We start from the raw sequence: 23,938 nt of genomic DNA, 5'->3' as shown, positions 1-23,938 counted from the left end.
GAATAGTTGAACAATAATGATTTACATCTGTTTCATCATTAACTGAGATTTGCATGCATTTTTTTCTTAATGAAATAACTAGCACATTACACTAATATTTCACCACGTGAGATGGTTCTGTAATACAAAAATTCTCCTTTACTTGAGTTTTCAATAACTCAGTGGTGAAACTTGTCCTAGGTTATCTTTTGAGTTAAAAAAAATCTGCAAAACTCCATAGCGATTAATCTAGTAGTACTTCAAAAAATTCTCTCATCACCTGACATAGTTTTTTAATAAGCTGACTTTGTTTTATTAATACACTTTATTATTTAGAGCAGTTTTATGTTCATAGTCAAAATGAGCAGAAGTACAAAGGTCTCCCATATACCCCAGTCTCCACATGTGCATCGCTTCCCACATTATCAACGTCGCCCACCGGAGGGGCACACGTGTTACAACTGAAGAGCCTATGCTGACATGTCATTATGACCTGACATAACTTTGTTAACTAGTATTTCTCTTTGAAAAGTCATACATTTTCAAGCACAAACAATTCCTCTGATTCTATGTACTGACATCTTCTCGTGACTGATTTTCTCATTGGTGTTGTCTCTTGATTAGATTTGCCAGAGGATTTGCTAATTTACTCTTTTTAAAAGTAAACTTTTAGATTTAGTCAATAGTCCTTGTGGTTTCACATCTGTGAATTCTTTAAATTCTACCATTTATTTCATTAGTTTTTATTCCATAATTTTTTTTCACTAGTGTTCAGTTTCTTTGTTTTCCTTTTCTTGTTTAATAACTAAAGCTTTACAAAGAATATTTGGATAATGCAAATAATTCTTCCAAATTGTCTTTTGTAGATTTACATTTTCATGATTAAATTTTGCCTGACATGAAAAAGAAAATAACTAAAGCTTTAAGGCCATGATGTTTCCTCTGCTTACAGTTTGCTTTCTAAGCATTCAATTGTGTTTCTAATTTTCTCTTTGCCTTCAGAAGTTTTCTAGAATTTCTCCAGTTGTTTTTCATTTCTGCTATTAATTCTTTGAAAAGTATACTGAGATCAGAAAGTTAGTTGAGTAGGTTATATTTTTATTAAATTTTTAAAAAGTGAGATAGCCTATTATCAATTAAGGATCTTGAAAGGTGTATAGTCTATTAAGTACAAACTTACATTATCTTAATTTTTTTTGCATTTTTACTATTTTATCAAAGATTCAAAGTATTTATGACCTCTCACTATTACTGTGGTTTTTGTCAGATTCTTTTATTCTACCATATTTTATTTAAATATTTAAATGTTTTAAAATTTGCCACATAAAAGAGCATGAACGACATGCTTTTATTTGGATTTTAGAATTTAAATAAATAAATAGATTTTCTTTTCTAATGCTTTTGTCTTGAGTTCTTTTTTTTCTAAAATTAAGGTTGAAAACAACTCCATTTCTGTTTCTTTCAGCATTCATTACTGACCATACATTTTTAACTTTTCTTTAGTATTTTTTGTCTTATATCTTTTAAAAGCAGAATATAGTTTGATTTTTGTCTTTTATCCAAATTTGAATCTGCATCTTTTATAAAAGAAAATGTGTAAGGTGGTATTTGGAACCAGGCGAGCATGGGTACAAATCTCAGCTCTCTCACCCAGCCTTTGTAAACTTCAATTTGTCTATAAAATGCAGATAAATAACACCTTTATTACAGGGTTGTTGCCAGGGTTGAAGGAGCTTATATGTGTGACATGCTTTGTAACCATCCAAGCTTGTGCGAAAGCCCAGGGCGTCATAGAAATTGTGTTGTAATTGCTGTTATAATGACTACTTGGAACGACAGGACAGTAGGAAACTTAGACTTCAGAGTCAAACAGCATTAAATTTAAATTTTATCTCTACCTCTTAGTTCTGTGGCCTTGATTAGAGATAACGAATCCATCTTCAAAGGGAAAATAATACCTGTCTCATAAGACAGCTGTGAGGACTTGCCGTGGTGTATGAATGCTGCACACGGCCCTCGGTGACTGCTCCTGCTCTGTGAGGCTGTTTCACTGACACGCATATTGTCATAACTGTTGTTCTATACAAAATCTTACTCTTTTTTTTGCCTTTTCTTTTAGTTTCCATCTTTCGATACAAAGGTGGGATAGAGATAGACTATACGCAATTTACCTTAATCTAGTAAATGAAAGTTCAAAATATATCATACTTCTTTACAGTTATTTTCTAAAAAGTTAAAATACTTACAAAAAGCTTCAGATTTAAACAATTGCAAGTCATTAGTTGAAATGTTCTTACTTTGTGTATGTGAGTGGAGCGCATGTGCACGTACACACGTGTGCGTATTTTCTCTTATCTCCATACTGATAGCGTAGTGCTTCTTGGGAAGCACTTACTCAACCTTACTCATTAAATAAATGATTTACGGAAGCATAATTATCCTGAATCTTCACGATGAAATTATCTTTCCTTTTCCTTAACGTGGTTTTTGAAGTTTTCATATTATTTATTTGTTCTCTTCTTCAACCTCCTTGAGAGAAAACGCATCTACGGAATCACGCTCAACAAGAGATTTGGTGTTTATTTATCCTTTGCTTCTATTCCTTGTGTTCAGATCAAATTTTGTTCTGTGCTCAAGGATTGCAGAAGACTCTGATAGGTGTAATTCACAACTCAAGATCACAGGGCTTAGCAGGCTTTGTCTAAGGCAGCTTTGCCACATATAGATGGAACATGATTCTTTGGCACTGTGTACTGAGAGGCTGCAAGCAACTGACTCCCTGAATAAACAGTAATTCTTCCTGCCCAACCCATCTTTCCATCCCAGAGCTTTACTGAAGGGTCTCAGGAGGCTTTCTACTGGGAGAACTACTTTTTCTGCATGTGTATATAAAGACCAGAGCTGAAGTGGGGAAAACTTAAAAAAAAATTAGCATTCTTATAGTAGAGTGATAGCTGGGGGTCAGCGGGTGGAATACTGATTTTATTTGTTTTAATCCCCTTTCTTTAACCTTAGAATTAATTGGAATTAGTCTCACATCCTAGCTAGTATCAGCTCCAATCTTTGTTTCCACTATTATTAAGAATTTCATCTTTTTGACGCCTTTCTTTCACAAGCATTTCTGAGAGGTCACTGTGGGCTGTTGACACATCCCAATTTTAGACAAGAACGCAGCTATTCCACAAGTTTTTCCAGGTATGACTAGAATGAAAAAAAAAAAAAAAAAAAAACCAAAAACCCTCCCGTGAATAATATGACAAATGGAAATGTAAGTTATACTGAAAAAGAGATCTGAAGCCATTATTCTTTTCTGGGATACAAATAACCACATTTTGATAATTTCCCCTCTTTTCTTTTTAATATATCCAGTACTGGCCAAAACAGTCTGATAAAAATACCTCAGGGACCAGCATTCTCTTTTCCCCACATAAGGGTAATACCATCTGCTTTTCCCCAGGTCTCCTGCTTAGAGAAAACTCTATTATTTAACATTCATCAAACTGCTGCAGTACTGGGCATTTAGAAAGCTTGTACAAGATACGTTCCCTGACTGTATCTTTCCCAAGAGCATGCACACCCTCTGGAAAGACCAGCCAATAACGACTTTGCAGTCTGCAGTGGAGAACTAGTGGGCAGAGACTATACCAGAGGTTGCAAACTCGTAAGCCAACATGGGCCAGACAGAGTTATTGAGCAGAGAAGACTTAGTGCCTGCTTATTAAACACATCTGAATAGTCTTCATTATCAAAAATAAATATTTCCTATTTGTGTTTTTATTGATAGCATGATTCTCTTGGTATCTCTTTTATTTTCCCACTTCTGATAGAATTATAAGTTTAGAGAAACGTGTCTCAAATATAAGAAAACAACATGGAAAGGATGGTAACAAATGATAACAGCAAAAGTCATCTGTAGCAAATGATTCAATAATATAATTGGGTGTGATCGGGGATTTGAATTTTTACATGAGACATGGATTTTAGCATGGTGGAAACAGCAAAAAATTGAAATTATACTGTGCACATGATAACATATTTAGAGGCCAGATGTGATCACAAGATAGCCTTTGAAACAGTTTCGTTTGGTTAAATTGTGTGTGTGTGTGTGTGTGTGTGTGTGTGTGTTGGTTTGAGATTTATTATTCTTAGAGCTCATTACTATTCTCACGCGTTACACTTGTAGCCCACGTCTACAGTAGGACTTAGGCGACCAAATTCTAGAATTTCTACAAACACTTCTTATGCTCACGTAGGAATGAGAGTCACTGGTACAGGCAGCTGGTTAGGGTGGTCGTGCTCCTCCCACCTCCCACCTAGCTCTACCCTGCAAGGAAATGGTTTGCCTCCTAAGTGTTACAGCAACAAAGCACGCTCAGGGCACTACTTAACGGTGTAGCTGAGCACACCTGTGGCTGTGACTCATGCTCACAGGGAGGCAGGTAAGAAGGTAAGAAGCCTAAACCTCTTCAGTTGCCATGTATCATATCTGAGATAAGACTGTGTTAATTAATAAAACAGAGATGATTCCAATGAAGGTAGAAAAGACCCCCTTAGTATGGCCCCCCAAAAGATACAACAGAGGGAAGAAAAGCTGTAACAGGTACAGGAGATGTGAACAATCTTGACCCTAGACTACTATAAGATTTTGTGAGGCAGGAGAATTAACCAGATTTTTACATGTCCTTGAAGCCCTGACATTCGTCCATTACCCTTTGACCTGGTCATGTTTGCCTAATTACTAGCTATATTTTATAGAAACTGTATTATTTGGCAAGGGCCTAATGAATGCAAGCATTCTAGTCACTGGAAAGGAACCCTGCTACAGTATAGATTTAATAGATTGGAATTGGGGGTTATAAATCAGTCCTCTGTGAGCTTGGTTAACAGGACTCAGACTATAAGACTCTGATTGACTCCAAACCCACTGACAAAATTCAGTTCTCTGGTTTGCAGATTTGAAGACCAAACCCTTGACTGCTCCGTGAGACACAGTTTAGGGAAGTGGGTGGAGGTGTGGTGGCAGCATATTCTGGGGACACCACTCTGGCACTGATTTAAAAATTTTTCTAATTTTAAAACCAACTTGGAAAAACTGATTTTAAAAACTACATTTTGATGGAAACTTTTATCTATGATCCAAAGTCCTCAGCATTTTTCTTAGATTTTTTTCAAGATGTGAAAATTGAGTTGAAGAAATCTGTCGAGTTTCCTGTGGAAATGGTGCCAATTAATGTTTTTCTGTTCCTCAGGAAAATTCCTTGACTTAGCAATAATGTAAGTTCCTGGCAATCCCTCGGCAGTCTTCAACACGGGGCATCTGAAAAGCCTATACTTTCCGTGGGAAAACAGTTGGCTCTCATTGTGCCTTTCCCTTCCAGGGTCGAGTGAAATAATTGAGTAATTTCTTTAGCCTTTAGAGAACCTGTCTAATCCCTTTAAAAAATCTTAACTCTGACAAATACTTCATAAAAGGGCCCTTTCTGTTCTTTACCAAATAACGAGATTAGCATTGGTGAAGCATGTATTGCGCTCGTATTGCTCTTCCTGTTACGCCGTGAAATCCCACGATATTTGAAGAGCATTCGTTAATTTAGGGATGAGCGGTTTTAATTGCCTAGAATGTCCCACTGTCTGTAAGGCCACACGTGTCTAGAAAGGTTTTGAGAAAAATGGTTAGACAGAGTCCACTGGGTACTTAATTCTTTAATTTCAAAATCTCCGCAGTTATTCTTGATTTTTTCTCCTATGCTAGATTCTGATTCCTCTGCAGACTGCAGTCACCAGGGAAGCTTTTTTGTTCTAAACGTGTCATAAGATTGAATATTCCTCCAGTCCTTGCAAACAGAACAATATTTGTTTCCATTTTGCTTAAGTATTGGTTAAAGGAATCCCATGGAACTGCTCTAAAGTGACTAACCAAAACTATCACCAATAAATGGATTTAAAACATCTAAAGAGAGAAAAATTCACACAAGAATATTTGATTAAAATTTTCAGTATCCTAACCCCTAAGAATTAAACAAATTTAGTCATCACTGATCTTGATGAAGCAAATTAAGTTCACAAGATACAGACAAATATTAAACCAATAAAGTATAATTTAGGTTCTTGTTTCCTTTCACCATTCTCTCTTCTCCCTTTTTTTCTGAGTACAGAAGGGAATATTTTTTTTTTCTATGCATATGATAGAATGATAATTGGTCCCTTCCAGCTTCAAGTGCATTAGCAGCCTTTCCCTCGATGGCATGCTGGGGGACACCCTGAGGATGGTGGGTAAGGGTAGGCATTCCGAGGATCCCTTCCTTACACTTGCTACTCGTCACCTTCCCTCATCTCCTGTGGCCTTCTTCACATCTGTCCCTTAATTCTAACAGAATCTAATTAAAAATATGGTAACTGAATAATTTATTAAAAATGGTTCAGGGAAATTTTCTCCCCAAGAGCTCAAAGCATTCCCCCCTCTTTATTCTTTCCAAATGGAAGCTCTGTGAGGTATGCAGGGGAGTCCAGATAAGAATAATCTTCTCTACTTCATTTAATTCCTTCAATAACGGTTGGATCCTAATTGGACAATAATCTCATATGGAGTTCTGCATTTATTTCTTGAGAGAGCTAAAGGCACAGTGGGAGGATAATAGTAGACTTAATGTATCTTGCTCCTCCAAATAAGAAACCACTAGAAATGAAAAGCTGTCCAATGAGGAGAGTTTTTTGCATGCAGATTTATAAGAAGTATATCCAAGTGATTCAAGGGAGGCTGGGAGTTCGGGGTCATCGTGTGCTCCATTCAAACACCAGTGAACTTAATTGGAAGAATGATCTAAGTACAACCTTGCTGCCATGACAAATGACACTCGAAGTGATGGGTGAAGATCACTCTTTTAAAGACACATCTTCGTTTGGAGGATGACCCTCGGTGTCCGCGGAGCTAGTCTGTTGAGGCTCTGTATTTAACAGCACAGGGAGTGTTAGGAGTGGTTGCGATCGGTACCTTCCTATTTTCACAATGGCCCCCAGAAGAGACTGACTGTGGCTGTGGTTAGTGGCTGCTGTGAAATAACCTCCCAATTTTATTATAATGTTTTTCTCAATAATTTAAGGGTAAAAATTTCACAGTATTATTATTTTAGAGTGACGTTATTTCAACAGTGCGTTGAGGCCAGAAGCATTTGTACATGCTCACTGATCATCAGAGTCAGCCGTGCCACCTCCACCTCTGCCACCCTTTATGTTTTTCATTTTTGACCTTTAATCAAGGCCTGATTATCGGCAAAGACTCATAATAAGTAACCTGCTAGAATCTCCCTTTTCAATAGGAACCAAGTATGTCAGGGGAGACTGAAGGCAGCTGCCTCCTTACAGAGCATGAGGGAACTATTCCTCCTGTGTGAGATGACTTGTAGTGACAGTATCCAGCTCTTCTCTGCGTGACAAATAATTGTTCAAAACAACTGCTGGATCAAGTGCTGAAGGCAAGAGAATAGTGAGAGAAGGGTACAGTCTTTGGAGTTCAGTGTAGAGCACAGACAACCCATGCTGGTCCCCTTGTTTGGGGAACCGACCATCTGCCCTTCCACCAAGCTAAGTTCCAGGGGCTTCTCTCTGAAGGTCTAGGGCAGCATGGAGACACACTAGAGAGTCTGTCCTACTTGACCCTCCCAGAGCCCTGATAACGAACAACACCATCAACATCTCCACAAATATCTTCACAAGGCCATTTCTTGCCTTTGTTAATTAAAATAATTTCCTTGCATTAATCTTATTATGGAAAAATTGTATTTGGGTAAGACACTGATGTAAGAGTAAAATTAATATAGTTCACACTTACTCCTACTTCAGGAGACTTTGTTCAGTATTCATAAGACTTCTTTAAATCTTACTTAGAGATCAGTAAATAAACTGAAGTTCATGTCAGTACCTTGTTTCTTAGGACCATGAAACTTGTCACCATCAGACTGTCTTCTGGCTGCCTTTTGTTGAAACACTGTAAAAAAATATAGCATATTATTTATTGAACATAAACATAAAAACGAACATGCTATGGAAGTCTCTAGGAAACTAGAATGCCATATTTCATTTTCCTCAGTAACAATTTCTGAATTGTATTATTTTTTGAGTAGGAGGATTATTAAATTTACAATTTTCTCATTTGTGCAGCTTATCAGTCATTTCAAAAGCGTTTTCTTTGTGCAGAGTAGTATAATGCTGATGGAACGCCTCATTAAACTGTTCAAATCAAGATGTGATTCCATTTTGATATCAGGTAAAGATAAAAGCTGCATTTTGTTAAAAGTGATAAATGCTAAAATCACATGAAAAATTCCATTTGCACAGAAATTACTCACGCTGACTTTTTGGTGATAAGCAAGGATAATGACTGTTTCTTCTTAAACAGATAAAAAGGCTGTTGTATTTCACAGATGCAATAATAAAAAAGACACTTTATTCTTGCATCATGTAGCTAGACCTCAGACCTATTAAAGCAGCTTATTCGAATTACTTCATTATCTGAAAAGTGCTTTGTTCTCATTTATTATTTCTCACATGGAATTCTGTGAGACAAGTCAGCATTAGTCACCCCATTTTGCAAATGAAAGATAAAATTGATTGTTTAATATTTACTGAGCACCCACAAAGTTCCGTCTACCTTCTGGCATATGTTAATGAAAAAGTCTATAGCCTTTACAGCCTGACTTTAGAAATTGAACATCCCAGAGTTCCATTTATTTTTTATGGCAAGTTTAAATTATAGGTGTTTGGGAACTGGAAGAGGCCTTAGAGATCTATTCATATGTTTATTGACGAGGAAGGTGGAAATAACTAACAGGTAAAAGGGCTACATAATCTTGCAATAACCCCAGAACTGCCGTCAGTGGGATGCAAGCTGGACCCTCAAGCTTTGCACTGCAATCTATTGCTTGGTTCTTCCCAGCACTGCTGCCTCTCCTCTTCCATAACTAAGGATACATTGCACCACACAGGGATTAGAGGCAATGTTTTATAATAACTATAAATGGAGTCTTACCTTTAAAAATTGTGAATGGCTACACTGTACACCTTTAACTTATAGAACATTGCACATCAACGATACTTCACTTAAAAAAAAAAAAAGAATTACAAATCACATGAGGAAACAAACCACAGTGAGACAGTTAGCCAAACAGTTAGCATGCCAAGAACTAGATGTAGTAAAACAATCTGAAAGAAATTGTAAAGCAAGTACATCCTGGCAAAAGTAAACAAAACAAAACAAAACAGGTAACGAAGGAGCCATAGGGAGGAGATTAAAAAGAACCCCAGGGCATTTCCAACATGCTTGTGTCTCATGCTTTTCTTAGCAGCTCCCAGGATTTCCTGGGACAACCTGGCAGAGGCATGGAGGACTGAGGGTATTGGGGTTGGATGGTTCCAGCAGGTATCACTCTGACTGGGAGATGCAGCCCAGGAGTTATTTTCAATCTCTGTCTTTGGCCTTAATATCTTTAAACCAATCTAATATCAAAGTCATATCTGTGATTAATCCACATATCATTTTTTTTTTAAATTCAAGAAGTTTCCCTAAACCATTTCAAATCAGTAATTACTTATTAAGCATATATAATTTGCCAGCTGCTGTCAACAGAAAGGGTACTCTGCACTCCTGTCCTCCTTCAAACAGGAGAAGCAAATATATTTTCAAAGTATGATGCCTTTAAGAGAAATCAGACACATGAAATAACATTTTTGGTTGAAAATCAATTTTCTGCTTCAAGTTAGTATTTGGAAAACATGCTAAATATAACTTACTGGCAAGTTCTTGGTTTGCGGCTTACATTTTTTTTCTAAAATAAAACACACTGATGGATATATGGTGTGTGAATATATTTTAGGATAATAAAAGCATTTTTACAAGTGGTGCTTGATTTTTTTTTCATTGGCCAGTTCTAAAAGTCTTGAAAAAATGAAACACTTTTGAAATTTTAATAACATGCAGACGCTCTGTGCTTTCTTGCCAATATTCTTAAGATAATAACGGAGACTGTCTCAGACAAAAAAGCTGTAATCTGGCACCATTAATACAGGAAATAATCTGAATCCAAAGATGAATTCAGAGAATAAATTCTTCCAATAAAAAAGGACATTAATTAACAAGCTTTAAGAATGCTGATGAACTTTGAAGCTACAGAGCACTTGGAATTACTTTTTTCCAGCTTTTTGGCATTCGTTTGTTAAAAGTCACTTTACATCTTATATTTTATTGAAATACAATTTGTTGACAACAAAGGTCTAGAGTTTGTGAAATACTGTAAACATCAAACAGGTACACATGCTCAGTTGCCAGACTGAGAAGTTACAGCAGCACATTTATTTTTGTCGACATTTCCCCAGCGTTTATATTTGGAGCAGCCTGGGATGGAGTGAAGGACTGGGATGGGAGAGCAGGATGCTCTGAGTAGGACAATGATGAAAGTGCTGACAACTCTTTAAGAGCAGGATGTGCACTAAATCGTGCTCCGTGGTGTGAAGACCCTCTCTACCTGCATAACCTCCCCAGAAATTCCCTCTTAACTCACCTCCAGCTACACCCACTACAACCCTTCCTCTCCTTCTACCTACAGACAAGCCTCATTTCCTTATAAGAACTCAATTAGCAATCAGTATATTGCCACCACGCTATTCTCTCATTGATGTGAAAATTAGGTGTTTTTGAATATGAGGTAATCTTGGGAAAAGACCTATATTAACTTGCTTCCTGCAGAAAGAGCTAACCCATCCAAATGATCACCGACGTAAACATGCATACCAAAGACACATACTCTCTTAGCCTTAGGAAAAGAATACACAGACACAAAATTCCAGAATGTGCTCATCTTTCTTTTTACAGTCAACATTAAAACATTTAAAATTGCAAAATCTTTGTTCTAAAAAGCTTTATACACTTTATATTTACCATTTCACCCACATAACTTTTGTAAGAGGTAACTATAAAATTCGATGATATAGGGATAACTGAGCATTGGGTATAGATCACTCAGCTTAGTACATGAAAGTATTTGTTTTTGTACAACAGGATTTGTAGTAAGGTGAGAGTCTGTTCTAAACACACAATAACTGAAAAAAATCTATATACCAGAATGCTAATCAATCTGGCACAGTGGAAGGGGTAGAGTTTTGTCTTAATATTAACAACATGCATGACATGGGCAAACGGCTCTCTTCTGAGCCTTTATTTTCTGTGCTAATGAAGTTAAGGCTTGGATGAGATGCTCTCCAGTGTCTTACTCAGTTCTGACATTCTAAGATGCTACCAATTCTTTTCTCGCAAGTCATTCTAGGCCAAATGGTGCCTGGATAAATTCTTAAATGAGTATGACTTTAAGTAGAATGCTACATTTTGAGGAAAAGATTATTTTCACTGGGAGCTTAGACTAATAGAAACACTAGAAAGTTAAATCACAGACCAATATTACCAATGTTAGTTTTTTTTATAATACACAGAGATGGTCCTGTCTCCATCTGTTTGAATTCTTGGAGGATATTTTTGACCATATTTTACTGCGTCAGTGTTCAAATGATGCTATCAAGGCAGTTATGACACACATCAATTTTGATGATTCTCTGCCCTACTGAAACCTTATTTTTCTTTTCTTACCTAAAATGGGAATTTGAGAAGAACAATGAATGCATTATTAGTAGCTGTCACTACCTTTAAACATTAAAAACAAAAAGTCCGTAAAGAAAGAAAAACAATCTTTGAGGTTTAAAATAATCTCAAACAATGAAAATGTCCCAAATACCACCCTCATTTATTTTAAATATTGGTGGAATGACTTTGGTAAAATTTTCCCTAGAATAGAAATGACATTGAATGGGAAAAAATTAGCATAGTATTAAATATTCAAAATGTTAAGCAAAGCAGAACTATCAGAAGAGCAGAGGAGGAGAAGGTGAAATATAATGAATTCACTTGCACTATTTGTCTTTCCAGGTTGCTTCTGCAAGAACATTCTTCATGTCAACCTCATTAGTGGCCTGTTTCAAGCAAATGGCTCTTCCAGAACTGACCTTCTTTGAAAATCTGATAAAGCTTATTTGGAATTATTTTATAAGTGGCTAAGGTAATGGAAAGTCTGTGCAACAGCCAAGTGCATTCATAAAGATATGAGTTAGAAACCACAAACCCCTTGATGTTCCATGCCTATGTGAAGTGTAAAATGAAATATTGTTTAGAGCTATGTACCTATCACTGATGATCGTTCTTGAAACTACGGATTTGATATAAAATTAAAACGTGCAAATTTGTAATGTGCTCTGGGTATTTCAGGGAATGATACTGTATAGAAGCAGGAGTATGTTTATTATTCACTCAACAAACGTTCATTAGATTGCTAACTACGTAGCTAAGTGCTGTGCTAGGTCCAAAGAATGCAAAGGTAAATAAGATCTGGTCAGTTTCCACAAGGTCCCCCATTTTGGTGTATTATTTTAAGCAAAGTTCAAATGTGTCATTAGTGCCTACTGATGAGAGAGGACAGACATGAAAAACAATCAGGAGGGGCAAGGGTCATAATGCAACCTCTCTAGCCTTTCTCTATCTACTTTGTTTCCTCAATTTGTATCCTGTGAATGCTAATAACGAAAAGGCAGAAGGAGGTACAGGAAAGCAATGTAAACCCCTTTGTCTAGCTAGCAAAGGCAGGGAACAGAAGGTTCTAACCCTATGAAAGTCGTCATACTGACCAGTGAAAATAACCTCAGAGAAGAGATGTAGTCTCTTTGCAAATGGACCAAGATAGACCGAACATTCTGGTCAGATTTAAAGCACCATTTCATTCTGCTAGCAAGAGTTACAGGTTACCAGTTTCAACAAATTGATCCAATACAGGTCAACACATTTAAACAGGCACACTAGAGGTGGCATGGCCACAGATGGTCACATCAGCCACATTATATGAAGGTCTTTCCCCTGAAAGTAGTTTACTGCCTGGCAGACACAGAGTCAGGAGTTATAGCTTTTTAAAACATTGTTTAATTTTAATTTTTAGGAAGAATCTGCAAATGGTCATCCAGCACAAATGAGGTCACAGATGTGGTTACAGCTTACTCTGGAGACTGGTGGAGATAGGAATTTGGAAAGTATATATCTGCATGAGGGAAATTCCAATTCAACGGAAATATCAATGAATGCTTTGGTTTCCGAAGGAGAAAACAATTTTCTTTCCAACTTGTAATGGAAACTTTAAGTCTGATAGAAGTCTTCCCATAAAAACCCTCTCCCAAACCAGGAAATCTCACTATCAATTACTTTTTCTACTTTTAAGGAACTGAATTTTTATTTGAGTAGAATACAAACTGGCTTTATTTGCATATTTACCTTTTTTGATGCAAATAAGAATAGTTCTATTCTAGAAATGTTTTTTATCCAGAAAGTTGGGACTTTCAGAGAGGGAGGGAGCAGTTGGTTTATGAAATTCTGTGTAATTAGAGCTTGAGGCCATTGTAATGAGTTTATCAGCAAAGTCCCTACCCCACCATTGGGCAGGCAGCTCCTTCCCCCTCTTATTACCAGGCAGGCAACCTATATTTAACATCTATTGCTTGCAGAGCACTGGACTGGGGCTTACCTCCTCTCATATGATTTCATGTAGGCTCACTGCCTGACTTTAATTTTTGCACTTTTGTACTCGATAAAAAATGATAGCAGTGTAGATGTTATTCCAGTAACATCCCTAGTCATTTTCCTTTTGTTTCAAAGAGAAGTGGTTTGGGTTTTAGGAAGTCATTGCAGTATTCTAGACACTGTGATGAGTTCACTTTTCATGCACAGTGATTACCAAAAGTAATTTCTCTGGCCTCAATTTTTTTTTTCTTCTATCAGGAAATGTTACTGTCCTAAAAAGTAACCAGTAGGATCTGGTTATGCTCACTTGGAACAAATACTAAATACTAGTTCTGCTAATAAGACTCAAATTACAGAAATGCAATTGAAAATTCCAAAAGGACAGGGCTAATTATTTGAGATTTTCTTATTTCTTGAGGGGGACCTGTATTGCTATAAACTCCCCTCTTAGATCCGCTTTTGCTGCAGCATCCCATAGATTTTGGAAAGTGCTGTTTTTATTTTCACTTGTCTCGAGGTATGTTCTGATTTCCTCTCTGACTTCTTCATTGACCCATGGGTTTTTTAGTAGCATGTGGCTTAGTCTCCACATGTTTGTGTTTTTCTCCCCTGTAATTGATTTCTAGTTTCATACCACTGTGGTCGGAAAAAACACTTGATATAATTTCTATCCTTTTACATTTTTGAGACTTGTTTTGTGGCCAGCATCGATGCCAGCAGTACTGTCTTAGTCATGACAATCAAAAATGTCTCTAAACATTGCCAAATGTTTCTAAATGTCTCCTGGGAGGCAAATCACCACCAATTAAGAACTACTACTCTAGGCCAGTTGAGGTTCTTACTAAAAGACATAATTAACAGAGACTCCAGGAGCATCGTATGTGATGAGGAAGAAGACCAGAATCCACAGTGTGAGCACAGGTCTAAACGACTACTCCTTTGCAGAGCTGCACCAGTGCCCTATCAGAGAAAGGAGGGAGGCAGAGAATCACAGGGGAGACAGGAACACCAGGCTTACAAATAGAATGATAAATATGCCCGTCTGCCCTGAGACCACCTTTAACATGCACACTAAGTCTTAAAGCTAATAGTTTGGACAAGGTTCACTCAGCCAGAGAGTATAACCCAAGGCACTTGATCTAAGGTGTACTTTAATCCATTTGACCCTATTTCTTCACTAATGAGGACAGAGACCATTTTACTCTGTCACATTCAATGATAAGGATTAATTTTCCTAAGATATTCTACAGATCTTTTTTTTTCCTGTTTGCATTTCAATTGCATTGTATGCGATCAATTTCAAGTACAAGTGAATTGCAAGTGGAAAATTTCTGAGAGCAACTGAATTGTACTTGACATTTTGGGGTCCCAGTAGCTGAGTAGCTCTCAAAAAGGTCATATACAACTTTGCTGCACAGTAAAATGCCAAGGGCAACTCAGTAGCAATTGAAAATCGAAAGGGAAATTATATTCTACCCCAAACCTTGCAACATGGACACTGAAGAAGGATTTTGGTTCTACTAATTGTGTGAGAGGAAAATGGGAAATTGTCCTTTGGTGCTGAAAATGTTTCCCCAATAGGCATTCATTTCTTTGTATGATTTCTAGATTTAGTTTTACTACCAATCTATGTATGCTATGCAAAGTGCTCATTTTCTTTCCTTGATTTGCCTTAAATCAAGAATTCTGTCACTAAGGAGGACTATAAATCCATGTTAATTCCTTCATATTCTTGAAGCTTCATGAACCTGAACCCTTTTCAATATTGTAAGGACAAGAATATAAAATCTGATATTTAAAAGCAGACAGATTTCAAAAACTTTTAAGAAAAATGAGTTATTCTTTTTCTGGTTGTTAACATAAAATTAGGTTTAGTATAACAGCAATGGAATAAAAAACCCAGAAACATATCTCTTGATACAATAAACCATGGATTCAATTTTGTATTAATCAGTTACATTTCTGGGAGCAAGGGATGGTGGTGATGGTGAAAATAGAACTTCTCTCTGATGTTATGCTGTGTGAAAGCAGCTGGGATGCTGAGCTATAAGTGAACATCCTAGAACTTTGTCCCATTATGTAAGGGGTTCCCCCTTCAAATTAGTAGTACTTCTAACAGAGGATGGTTTAAAACAGAAGACATTTAGGAATTAGTACATTCATCCATTCTTCTGACCATTCTCTATAGTGTTAGTAAAGTCTCCTATTCCTCTGCTACCCACATTGATGGGGTTCTTGCCATTTTTATCATTTATTCATCCTTGTATTCATTCAATTAGTCTTCATCAAATATTCATGGTTTCTGCTATGAATTCAGCACTGAGCTTGGCACTAAAGATACAAAAGAAAATGGGTTTTGATGGGCGAAACCAAACAAGACTGGTCTCTTGCCTTATGGATCTTATGGGTTAGCAGGAGGAAATAAATATTAATAAATGATTCAGAAATAAATATATCAATAAAGAAAATTTGTGCTGCCATGTGTACAGATGTGATAGCCAGACTGATCTGGGTCCAAATCCCATATCTCTCTCTTCCTAGTTTTATCCTCATGTGTAAGACACTGAAACTCACTAAGCATGTTTCACTATGTCTAAAATGAGGCTACTAATGCCAACTATGCAAGATTATTCAATGAATTAGAAATTATCATGAAAGTTGCCTAATAATTGTTATAAAAAGTTGACCAAGCCAACTTGCTTCTTTGGAGGACAGGATGCCCCCCACCCCCAATTTAATCTTTAACAGATTCCCTAACTTCAAACTCTACCAGAATCTAGGAAGCACACCCTTTATTTCCCTAGAATTTAAAGTTAGTTTATCAAAGTCATTGTCTGCCCAGAAACTGAGGGAAGACAATGTAGAATTGCTTTTAATTATTATCCATTGAACGTACATCACATACCAAATACTGTGCTGGGTAGTTGTTAATTTTATCTCACTTAAAGATTACAACAATTCTTAAAATAGGTATTATTTTTATTCCCAACAAACGACATAGAAATTGAATCTCAGATATATGAATTTTTTTGTTTAGGGAATATCAGCTGAATCTGAACACTCCCAGCAAAGCAGTATTGGGAAAACCCACTTTTCCTCCTGCGCCTTTCTTCCCTGTGTATCTCCTTTACTTTCACATTACTCTCTCACTTCTGGTCACCAAATGTGTGAGTGGAGGGGTTCCATCACCGAAATCCTACAACACCATTTGGAGGTACTGCAAGTTAACTCAATTTAATTCAATTCTGACACTGTTTACCTGGAGATACCCCACAGATTAAGAGCTTAGTCCCACAAGCCTGCTTGCATCTCTTCTTCAGATGCTAATTCCAAGTGGTAGATTCCTAGGTTACTCACAACTTCTGTCTGATTTAGTTACAAATCAGAGATTCTTACTGTCCCCTTCTCAGGTCCGATTAACTTGCTAGAGCAGCTCACAGAACTCATGGAAACACTTATTTATGCTTCCCAGTTGATTAAAGAATTTGATAAAGGACACAGAAGAACAGTCAGATGAAGAGATACACGGGGCGAGGTCTGGGAGGGTCTCCAATGCAGGAGACTCTGTCCCTATGGAGTTTGGGTGTGTCATCCTTCCTGTGTGGATGTGTTTGCCAACCTGGAGGCTCTTGGAAACTCCTAATATTAGAATTTTATGGAGGCTTCCTCACACAGGCATGATTGATCATTAACTCCATTTTCAGTCCTTCTCCCTTCTCTAGAGAATGGGGATGGGACCCAAAATTCCAAGCTTCTGATCATTGCTTGGACTTTGCCGTGCCAGCCCTCACCAGGAGCCCACTCAGAGTCATCTCATTAGAACAAAAACACCCCTACCACCCACGAAGTAACACGGTTTCAGGAGCTCTGTGCCAGGAACCAGGGGTAGAAACCAATATATATGTGTACGTATGTTCTATTATCTCACAAAAGCCAACATGAGTTTCCTGCATCTCTCTGGTTTCTTTGCCTAGTTGCATTGCTAGTCCTTTCTCACATTACAGAACTAGCAAGTTGGGATCCTGTGTCCTGCATTCCTCTTCCATCCAGCTTCTCCACATCCTTCTCTTCAGCTGCATTAACGCACCTTGAATGTGCCAACATTCTGCTATACTTCTGTGCTCTGGCAAGAACTGGGGCAAATTAATGTTCTTCTAATTGAATGGATGGCTTTCTGGGAAATGGTGGATATTCTCTTTAATAGATTTGCCTGAGCTAGGAAAGAAAAGAAGGGAAGCTGTGATGAAAGATGTTTACCCTGTGAAATGCAAAGAACATCAGGAAAGAATTAGCTGATGAGGTAATGTTTTCCTGATGTGAGAACAGAATGATCAACAATCAATAACATAAAAGGGAGAGAAAAGCAAGTATATCCCAGTGAAAAAGAAAAGGAAGAAATAATGGAAAGGGACCTTGGTGACTTCATTTACTGTTCAGTTTTTACTACTGTTTTGGGATATGGGGAAAATAACCATACCTGATTTTATATGCTTAAATGCAAAACAAAAACAAAAATCACATATTACAACACCGGTTCAGGGTCTGCATATAACACAAATGTTGTGAGAATAATTTAGATTGTATAATTGAATTCGAAAAATTACTTATAAATGTTGAAGGGTGTTGGACTTGCGATGAGTAGGTGAGATAAATTTTTTAGAAACTCAAGATTTGTAAGATTCTTTAAAGTTTCTCTTTGAGTGTGTGTATGTGTGTGTGTGTGTGTGTGTGTGTGTGTGTGTGTGTGTAAACAACAAATTATACCACCGTCATGTAAGGGAGTTTACATAATTAATATCCAGAAAGGCTTTATCAATTGGTACTCAATAAATCTTTATCTAATAAATAAATACATGAATGAAGAGGAAAACCATCTCAGTTCTCCCAGTTAATGTGGGGATTGGCTGACGGTCTAAAGTAGTCACAGCCCCTAATTCCTCCTCCAGTGAAATGAGGCAATCATTTATGATGGAAGGCTTGTTCTTGAAGAAACTGAACAGAAGTAGTTCTGGTCACGTCACACAAGGCAGCAGTGAGTGGAAGGAGGTATACACGGGACTGAACACAGGAGAACAAGTTAAGTTGTGCATTCTGAATGGTGAAATTTCCCAGTCTTCTTCCCACACTCTGATCTCCAAGTACTGGCAACCAAATTTATAAATGTAGATTGGAGTTAGTTGGAATTTATTCTAGAAAAGTTGAAAAACACAGGAGAATAGATCTACTTAAACTAACACTTTGGAGTAATTCAATGAAAAAACTAGTTGCCTCACTACCCTACAGTGTAGTCTCCAAGTTAGTAAGTGGAGTTTCCAGCCAGGTTTTTTGATGCTTCATTCTTAAACATGAAAGCATAGCTAAGAATAGTCAAATATTTGATGGAGGTATCAAGGATTTGAGCCTGAACAAACAACAAACAAAGATAATAGAGATAATATGAAAACTAAAGAAAAATAAAAGTTGCAGAAATTTAAAACCTTAAATCAAAGCAAAACTGAAACATTACCTGTGACAAAGATATTGAATTACACTGCCCCTACCACCACTAAATAAAGAGGAAGGAATACTAGAGAAAAAGGAATAAGCAGACAACAAGAAAGAACTCATGGAAAATAAGCACACGACAGCCAATAGAAGAACTGAGGAGATAAAGAGCACGAAGTAGAGCAACACAACACGGGAGTCTGTACCTGGGGTCCTGAAAACTCCCTAAGGACTGAGACACAGAAGGTGAAGCACCGCTTCAAAAACATCTAGAAAATAACTAAATTCTTTTATTGAGCTACATAACTATCTTCCTTCTTTAAAAAATATTTTATTGGGATGCAGCAACCCTGTCAAAGAGCTAGTAAGTTGTCCCTCTATATCCACAGGGAACTGGTTCCAGGACCTTGCCCTCAACAGCAAAATCTGCAGCTGCTCAAGTCCTTTCTACACACTGGCAGAGTATTTACATATAACCTCCGCACATCCTCCCGTATGCTTAAGTCATTTCCAGATTATTTATAATACCTAATGTAACTGCTATGTAAATTGTGGCGAGTGTGCAGGAAATTAAAACTTTGCTTTGTGGAGCTTTCTGGAACTTTCTTTTTTTTGAATATTTTCAATCTGCAGTTGGCTGAATCCTTGGATGTAGGACTTGCAGGTATGGTGGGCTGATTGTAAGATCCTGGAGCCACTGATTACAGACAATCTGAGAATTTCTAATTACAGCTTATTCCCTGCCTTAGTAATCTATATAAGTTGACATTTTATTCTAGCTGAAACACCTCTTAATTTGTAACTGTTTCCTATTTTTGTTAATAGTTTCTTGAACATTATCAGCAGTAGATCACTGTTAACTAAGTATACAGTACATTGGTAAATAACTTTATATATACCTGCTAAATTTTCCTATACAAATCTCTCAGTGCAAACTGCTTCAGCCATGGAATGGTTTCTTTTGAACACATGTTAAACTGTGTTCTTTTTGAGTGGGTTTGTGGTACATATTTAAATGTTCTGTTCGGGTACGTGACTTGGCTTATTTTAATGTATTGCCTCTCGGCTTTAGATGTCACCCAAACATTTTGTTTGATTCTAAACTTTTGTTTAAAAAATCTCTAATAAAAATGTCAAATAATACCGCATATTTATTTGCACATCTGTTGCCTAGAACTCCTCCAGGAAAGAGACATTATTTTATTCCACATTCTCAGTCCCTAGGATGATATCTTATCCCAAAAGACATTCAGTGCATGTGCACACATTGCACTGAATAGAAGTCGTGTCCTAGGCACCATGGAGCGCTAGGAAACAACAGCAGAGTCAATGCTCCCTGTGGGCTGCAGACAGAAAAGAGCCCTAAGGATTCTTAGTCTTTGTTTGTTTGTTTGTTTGTTAGGGGAAGTGCTGGGGACCCGGGACCATATGCACGCTGAGCATGCGCTTTACCACGGAGCTACCAACTCTGGGATTTGTTAGTTTTTTAATTTAGATTCAACTAAGTAGAGAATGAGAAAGAATTGAAGTCTAAAATGAAGCAAAATTCTATCATGGATGAAGTGATCTTAATCATTGGGGTGAAATGTAATTGTCAGAGAAACTGGGGTTGTACATCTATGATTCTAGTACCTGAAACTGTTTAGGTTTTTGAAGTTATCATAAATGCCATTGGGGGCAAAAAGTAAAGTACCCATCTTCTTTTCTTGTGTTGCATGTTATTCACAGGAGTTGAGCTTCCCTTTCGTAGGACTATGGAAAAAGCATCAAGCAGAATTTATCTACACATAATATGATTTCTTGCTCTTTGGATGGTTTGTTAAAATTATCCTTCTTAATGGACAATTAGAAACCAGAACCCTACACCTTGTTCTTACTTTCTTTGTTCATCATGTTTTTAAATTAAAAAATGGGCCAATACAATTTACCTATGACTCAAAAAGATACTTTTCATTTTTGGGGGTTTTAGATTCCACCAAAAAGAGGACACTCCTCAAACACACACACACACACACACACACACACACACAAATAGTAACAGCAACAACAGAGAGCATTACCTTGTGCTATGTAAGGTGTAGTTTCCTCTTTTGGAGGGATGTTTGTGGGTCGAGGTGTGGGGGCAGGAGGTCTGTTCATGATGAAAGACCGACTTTCGATTTTTTTCTTTATACTCCTATTGGCCAGTATCATGTCATATTCACTGTCATCAATCTCAGCGAAAGAGTATGGGTCTTCCTCCTCATCTTCATCCTTTTCATTTTCCTTCTCTTCTTTTTCTCTTTTGGGTTCACCTCCTATTTTGTATCTTGCACCAGAATCACACCAACTTTGACTTCTCTCCACTTGGTCTCTCAACATATTTCCTGCTTATGAAATATTTAGATGGTGGTTACTCTTATATTTTATGCAATATTATTGGTATCCATCTGTCACTTGATTGAACATGCCCCCCCAAATAATTTGTATATTATCCTGTAAGTTCCAAAAGGAGGAAAGTGAACCATGTAATTTACTAACATATACTCCTACAGTTTACAATTGTTAACTTGTTGGAAAACAGTGTTTAAAGACATAGATTTCTTTGAAAACATATAAACATGCATATAAATATTTTCCGCATAGTTTATGAATGATTTAATTTTAGGAAATCAAATTATAAAACTAAGCCTCAAATTCCAAATGCTTTGAAAACTTATGTTTTTCAAGCATAATGCACTCTCAGATTTTTTTTTTGATGTTAGTTTACTTTTCAGAGAGACTGAACTGAGTACTCTGCCTAAAGTTCAATTTCTCTGAAAATGACAGAAGGGAATAGCCAAAAGCACAATTATTTGGTGTTTTACAGTAAGTCTCACTCAGGCTAAGACAACTTGACCTTCAAAACTGCAACTCCTGATTTCTATTAGCCAACATGAACCTCATTCTGAGATAAAGGACATTGAAAGTAAAGTCCATGACATAAAAGATGGCACGGACAAACTTGAAGATTAATTTATATGAAAAGAATAAAAAGACCTTTATGGTTTTCAAATTTAGTAAAATCTTTACATATTTTTAAAGAATGTATTCAAATTTTCTAGCAGCAGTTATTTAGAAGACAAAGATATGTATACTGTGGTCAATGAGTAAGTTGAAAAGAATTTTGATGGTTCTCTCTGCCAGACCAATGAGAATTTTTTTTAAACGTGCCCTTTTGACAAATATTTTGCTTAAAGTATTAACAGAAACAATAAAATGGAAAGGTTTCAGTTATTCACTGAAAAATTATTGCTTTTCTATGTTGTTCTAAGAGATTCATGCACGTGAACTAAAGGAAAACTCTGCTTCCTCTTTGGTGAGAATCTGATCAAAAATTTTTTTGTTTACTTGTGGATATTTAAGTACAAAAAGGAGGCAGGGAGAGAAACAAGCTGTAGAGCAGAATATAAGGATATTATCATAAGGAGATTAACAATTGCCCTGGGTCGGCTTATGAGGAGAGACCAGAGGACAGCCCAACATCATCTCTCAAGTCTTAGCTCACAGTGTTTCAGTGAGTTCAACCCAGGAAGTGCAAATGCCTACGTGCTTAGCACTAACTTGAAAATCACCATGATTTGCCTTTTCCCCTGTGAATAATATGGTTTTGAGATTTTGACTTCGTGACTTCTGTTTCACTGACAGCATCCCCGGAGAAACGGGATTAAGTGTGTGGGAAACACTTGCACAGTGCTTCATTTTTAGCGGAATGTGTCAACTATCTTACTTTCATGAACCGATTTCCTGAGCTGTTAACATCTCTTTGTTTCCCCACCCACTTCCCTTCCCAACTCTTTCTAAAGTTGGACTTGCACTAGAGAGAATACATTTTACTTTTTATTTCCCAGTATATCAGATGATACTTTTCATAGAGTTGGACCTGCGTTTTCTCAACTCAGGGTGTACATCAGTAAATGAAGATTAAAATATATCACTCCTATAATTCCCATTTTTGAAATAACTGTGAAAGAATGTATAACAAAGATAAAAATCCAAAAAGCCCAGGAAACCTGCTCATAGACATATTTGACACATTCTGATTAAGGTTCTATGGTCTTAGGTCTGAGTCAAAGGGGCAGATAGTGATTGCTGCCTTGCAAGTTTGTTGCAAAGATAAAAAGAGACAGGGTGTTCTTTATAAACTGAAAAGTGTTCTATGTTATTTTTTCCAATGAATACATCCATAAATTCATCATAAAGAGTTTGATGCTTAGGCATTGAGAAGGCGGCCTCTCTTTTTCAGTAACTTGAGGGCATATGGAAGATATTCTTAAAGGAAAATTCCTGAAGGTATCACTAGTTAAAGTCAAAGAAGCCATGCAAAGTCTTTGGCAAAAAATAAGTGGTAGCTTCTAGTCTTACTTTCAAAGACCTTAAAGAATTTTAAGAAAAGAATACTGGCATTTTACTTTCAATTTACTTCTACTATCAGTCCTACGAAAAAATGATATTAAAAGTAACACTGCGTTAAAAAATATAAAAATACAGTCTTTAAATTAAAGAGGTGGGTTTTTGCGTTATTTTGCTTTTTCTATTTGGTACTTTTCAGAAGATATATTAGCCAGCACTACACTTCTGATCTTAGCTATCTGGTGAATAGAATACTCTCCGTGGAGTCATTTTAGACCTCCTAACCAACACACCACATACAGAAATTTACATTAGGAAAATATGATTTAATATTAGCTCCTTTAAGAGCTTTAACCTGATACAAGACCACTTTGCTTTCTTAACAATTAATTTTAATAATTATATAAATTTATTCGCATCTGTAAAAGTGAGAAAAATATACCAGAATATTGTTGTCAGTGCACTTCTAATCTACATACCTCCCCCCATCCCAATATCGATACA

The 23,938-nt window shown here is 36.8% G+C and overlaps 1 protein-coding gene across 1 annotated transcript in view; it reads right to left on the bottom strand.

The window, feature by feature from the left end:
- The window catches only part of BANK1 (B cell scaffold protein with ankyrin repeats 1), a 382,288-nt gene that overhangs the window by 14,960 nt on the left and 343,390 nt on the right, over window positions 1-23,938 (bottom strand). Inside the window, 2 exon segments of the mRNA XM_032460712.1 lie at window positions 7,898-7,963; window positions 21,124-21,429. Coding sequence (XP_032316603.1) covers window positions 7,898-7,963; window positions 21,124-21,429 — 372 coding nt within the window.

This window comes from Camelus ferus, chromosome 2 (assembly GCF_009834535.1).
Source record: "Camelus ferus isolate YT-003-E chromosome 2, BCGSAC_Cfer_1.0, whole genome shotgun sequence".
NCBI classification, from domain to species: domain Eukaryota; kingdom Metazoa; phylum Chordata; class Mammalia; order Artiodactyla; family Camelidae; genus Camelus; species Camelus ferus.
The sequence above is the reverse complement of the archived record's forward strand: the minus strand, read 5'-3'. Positions and strand labels throughout refer to the sequence as shown.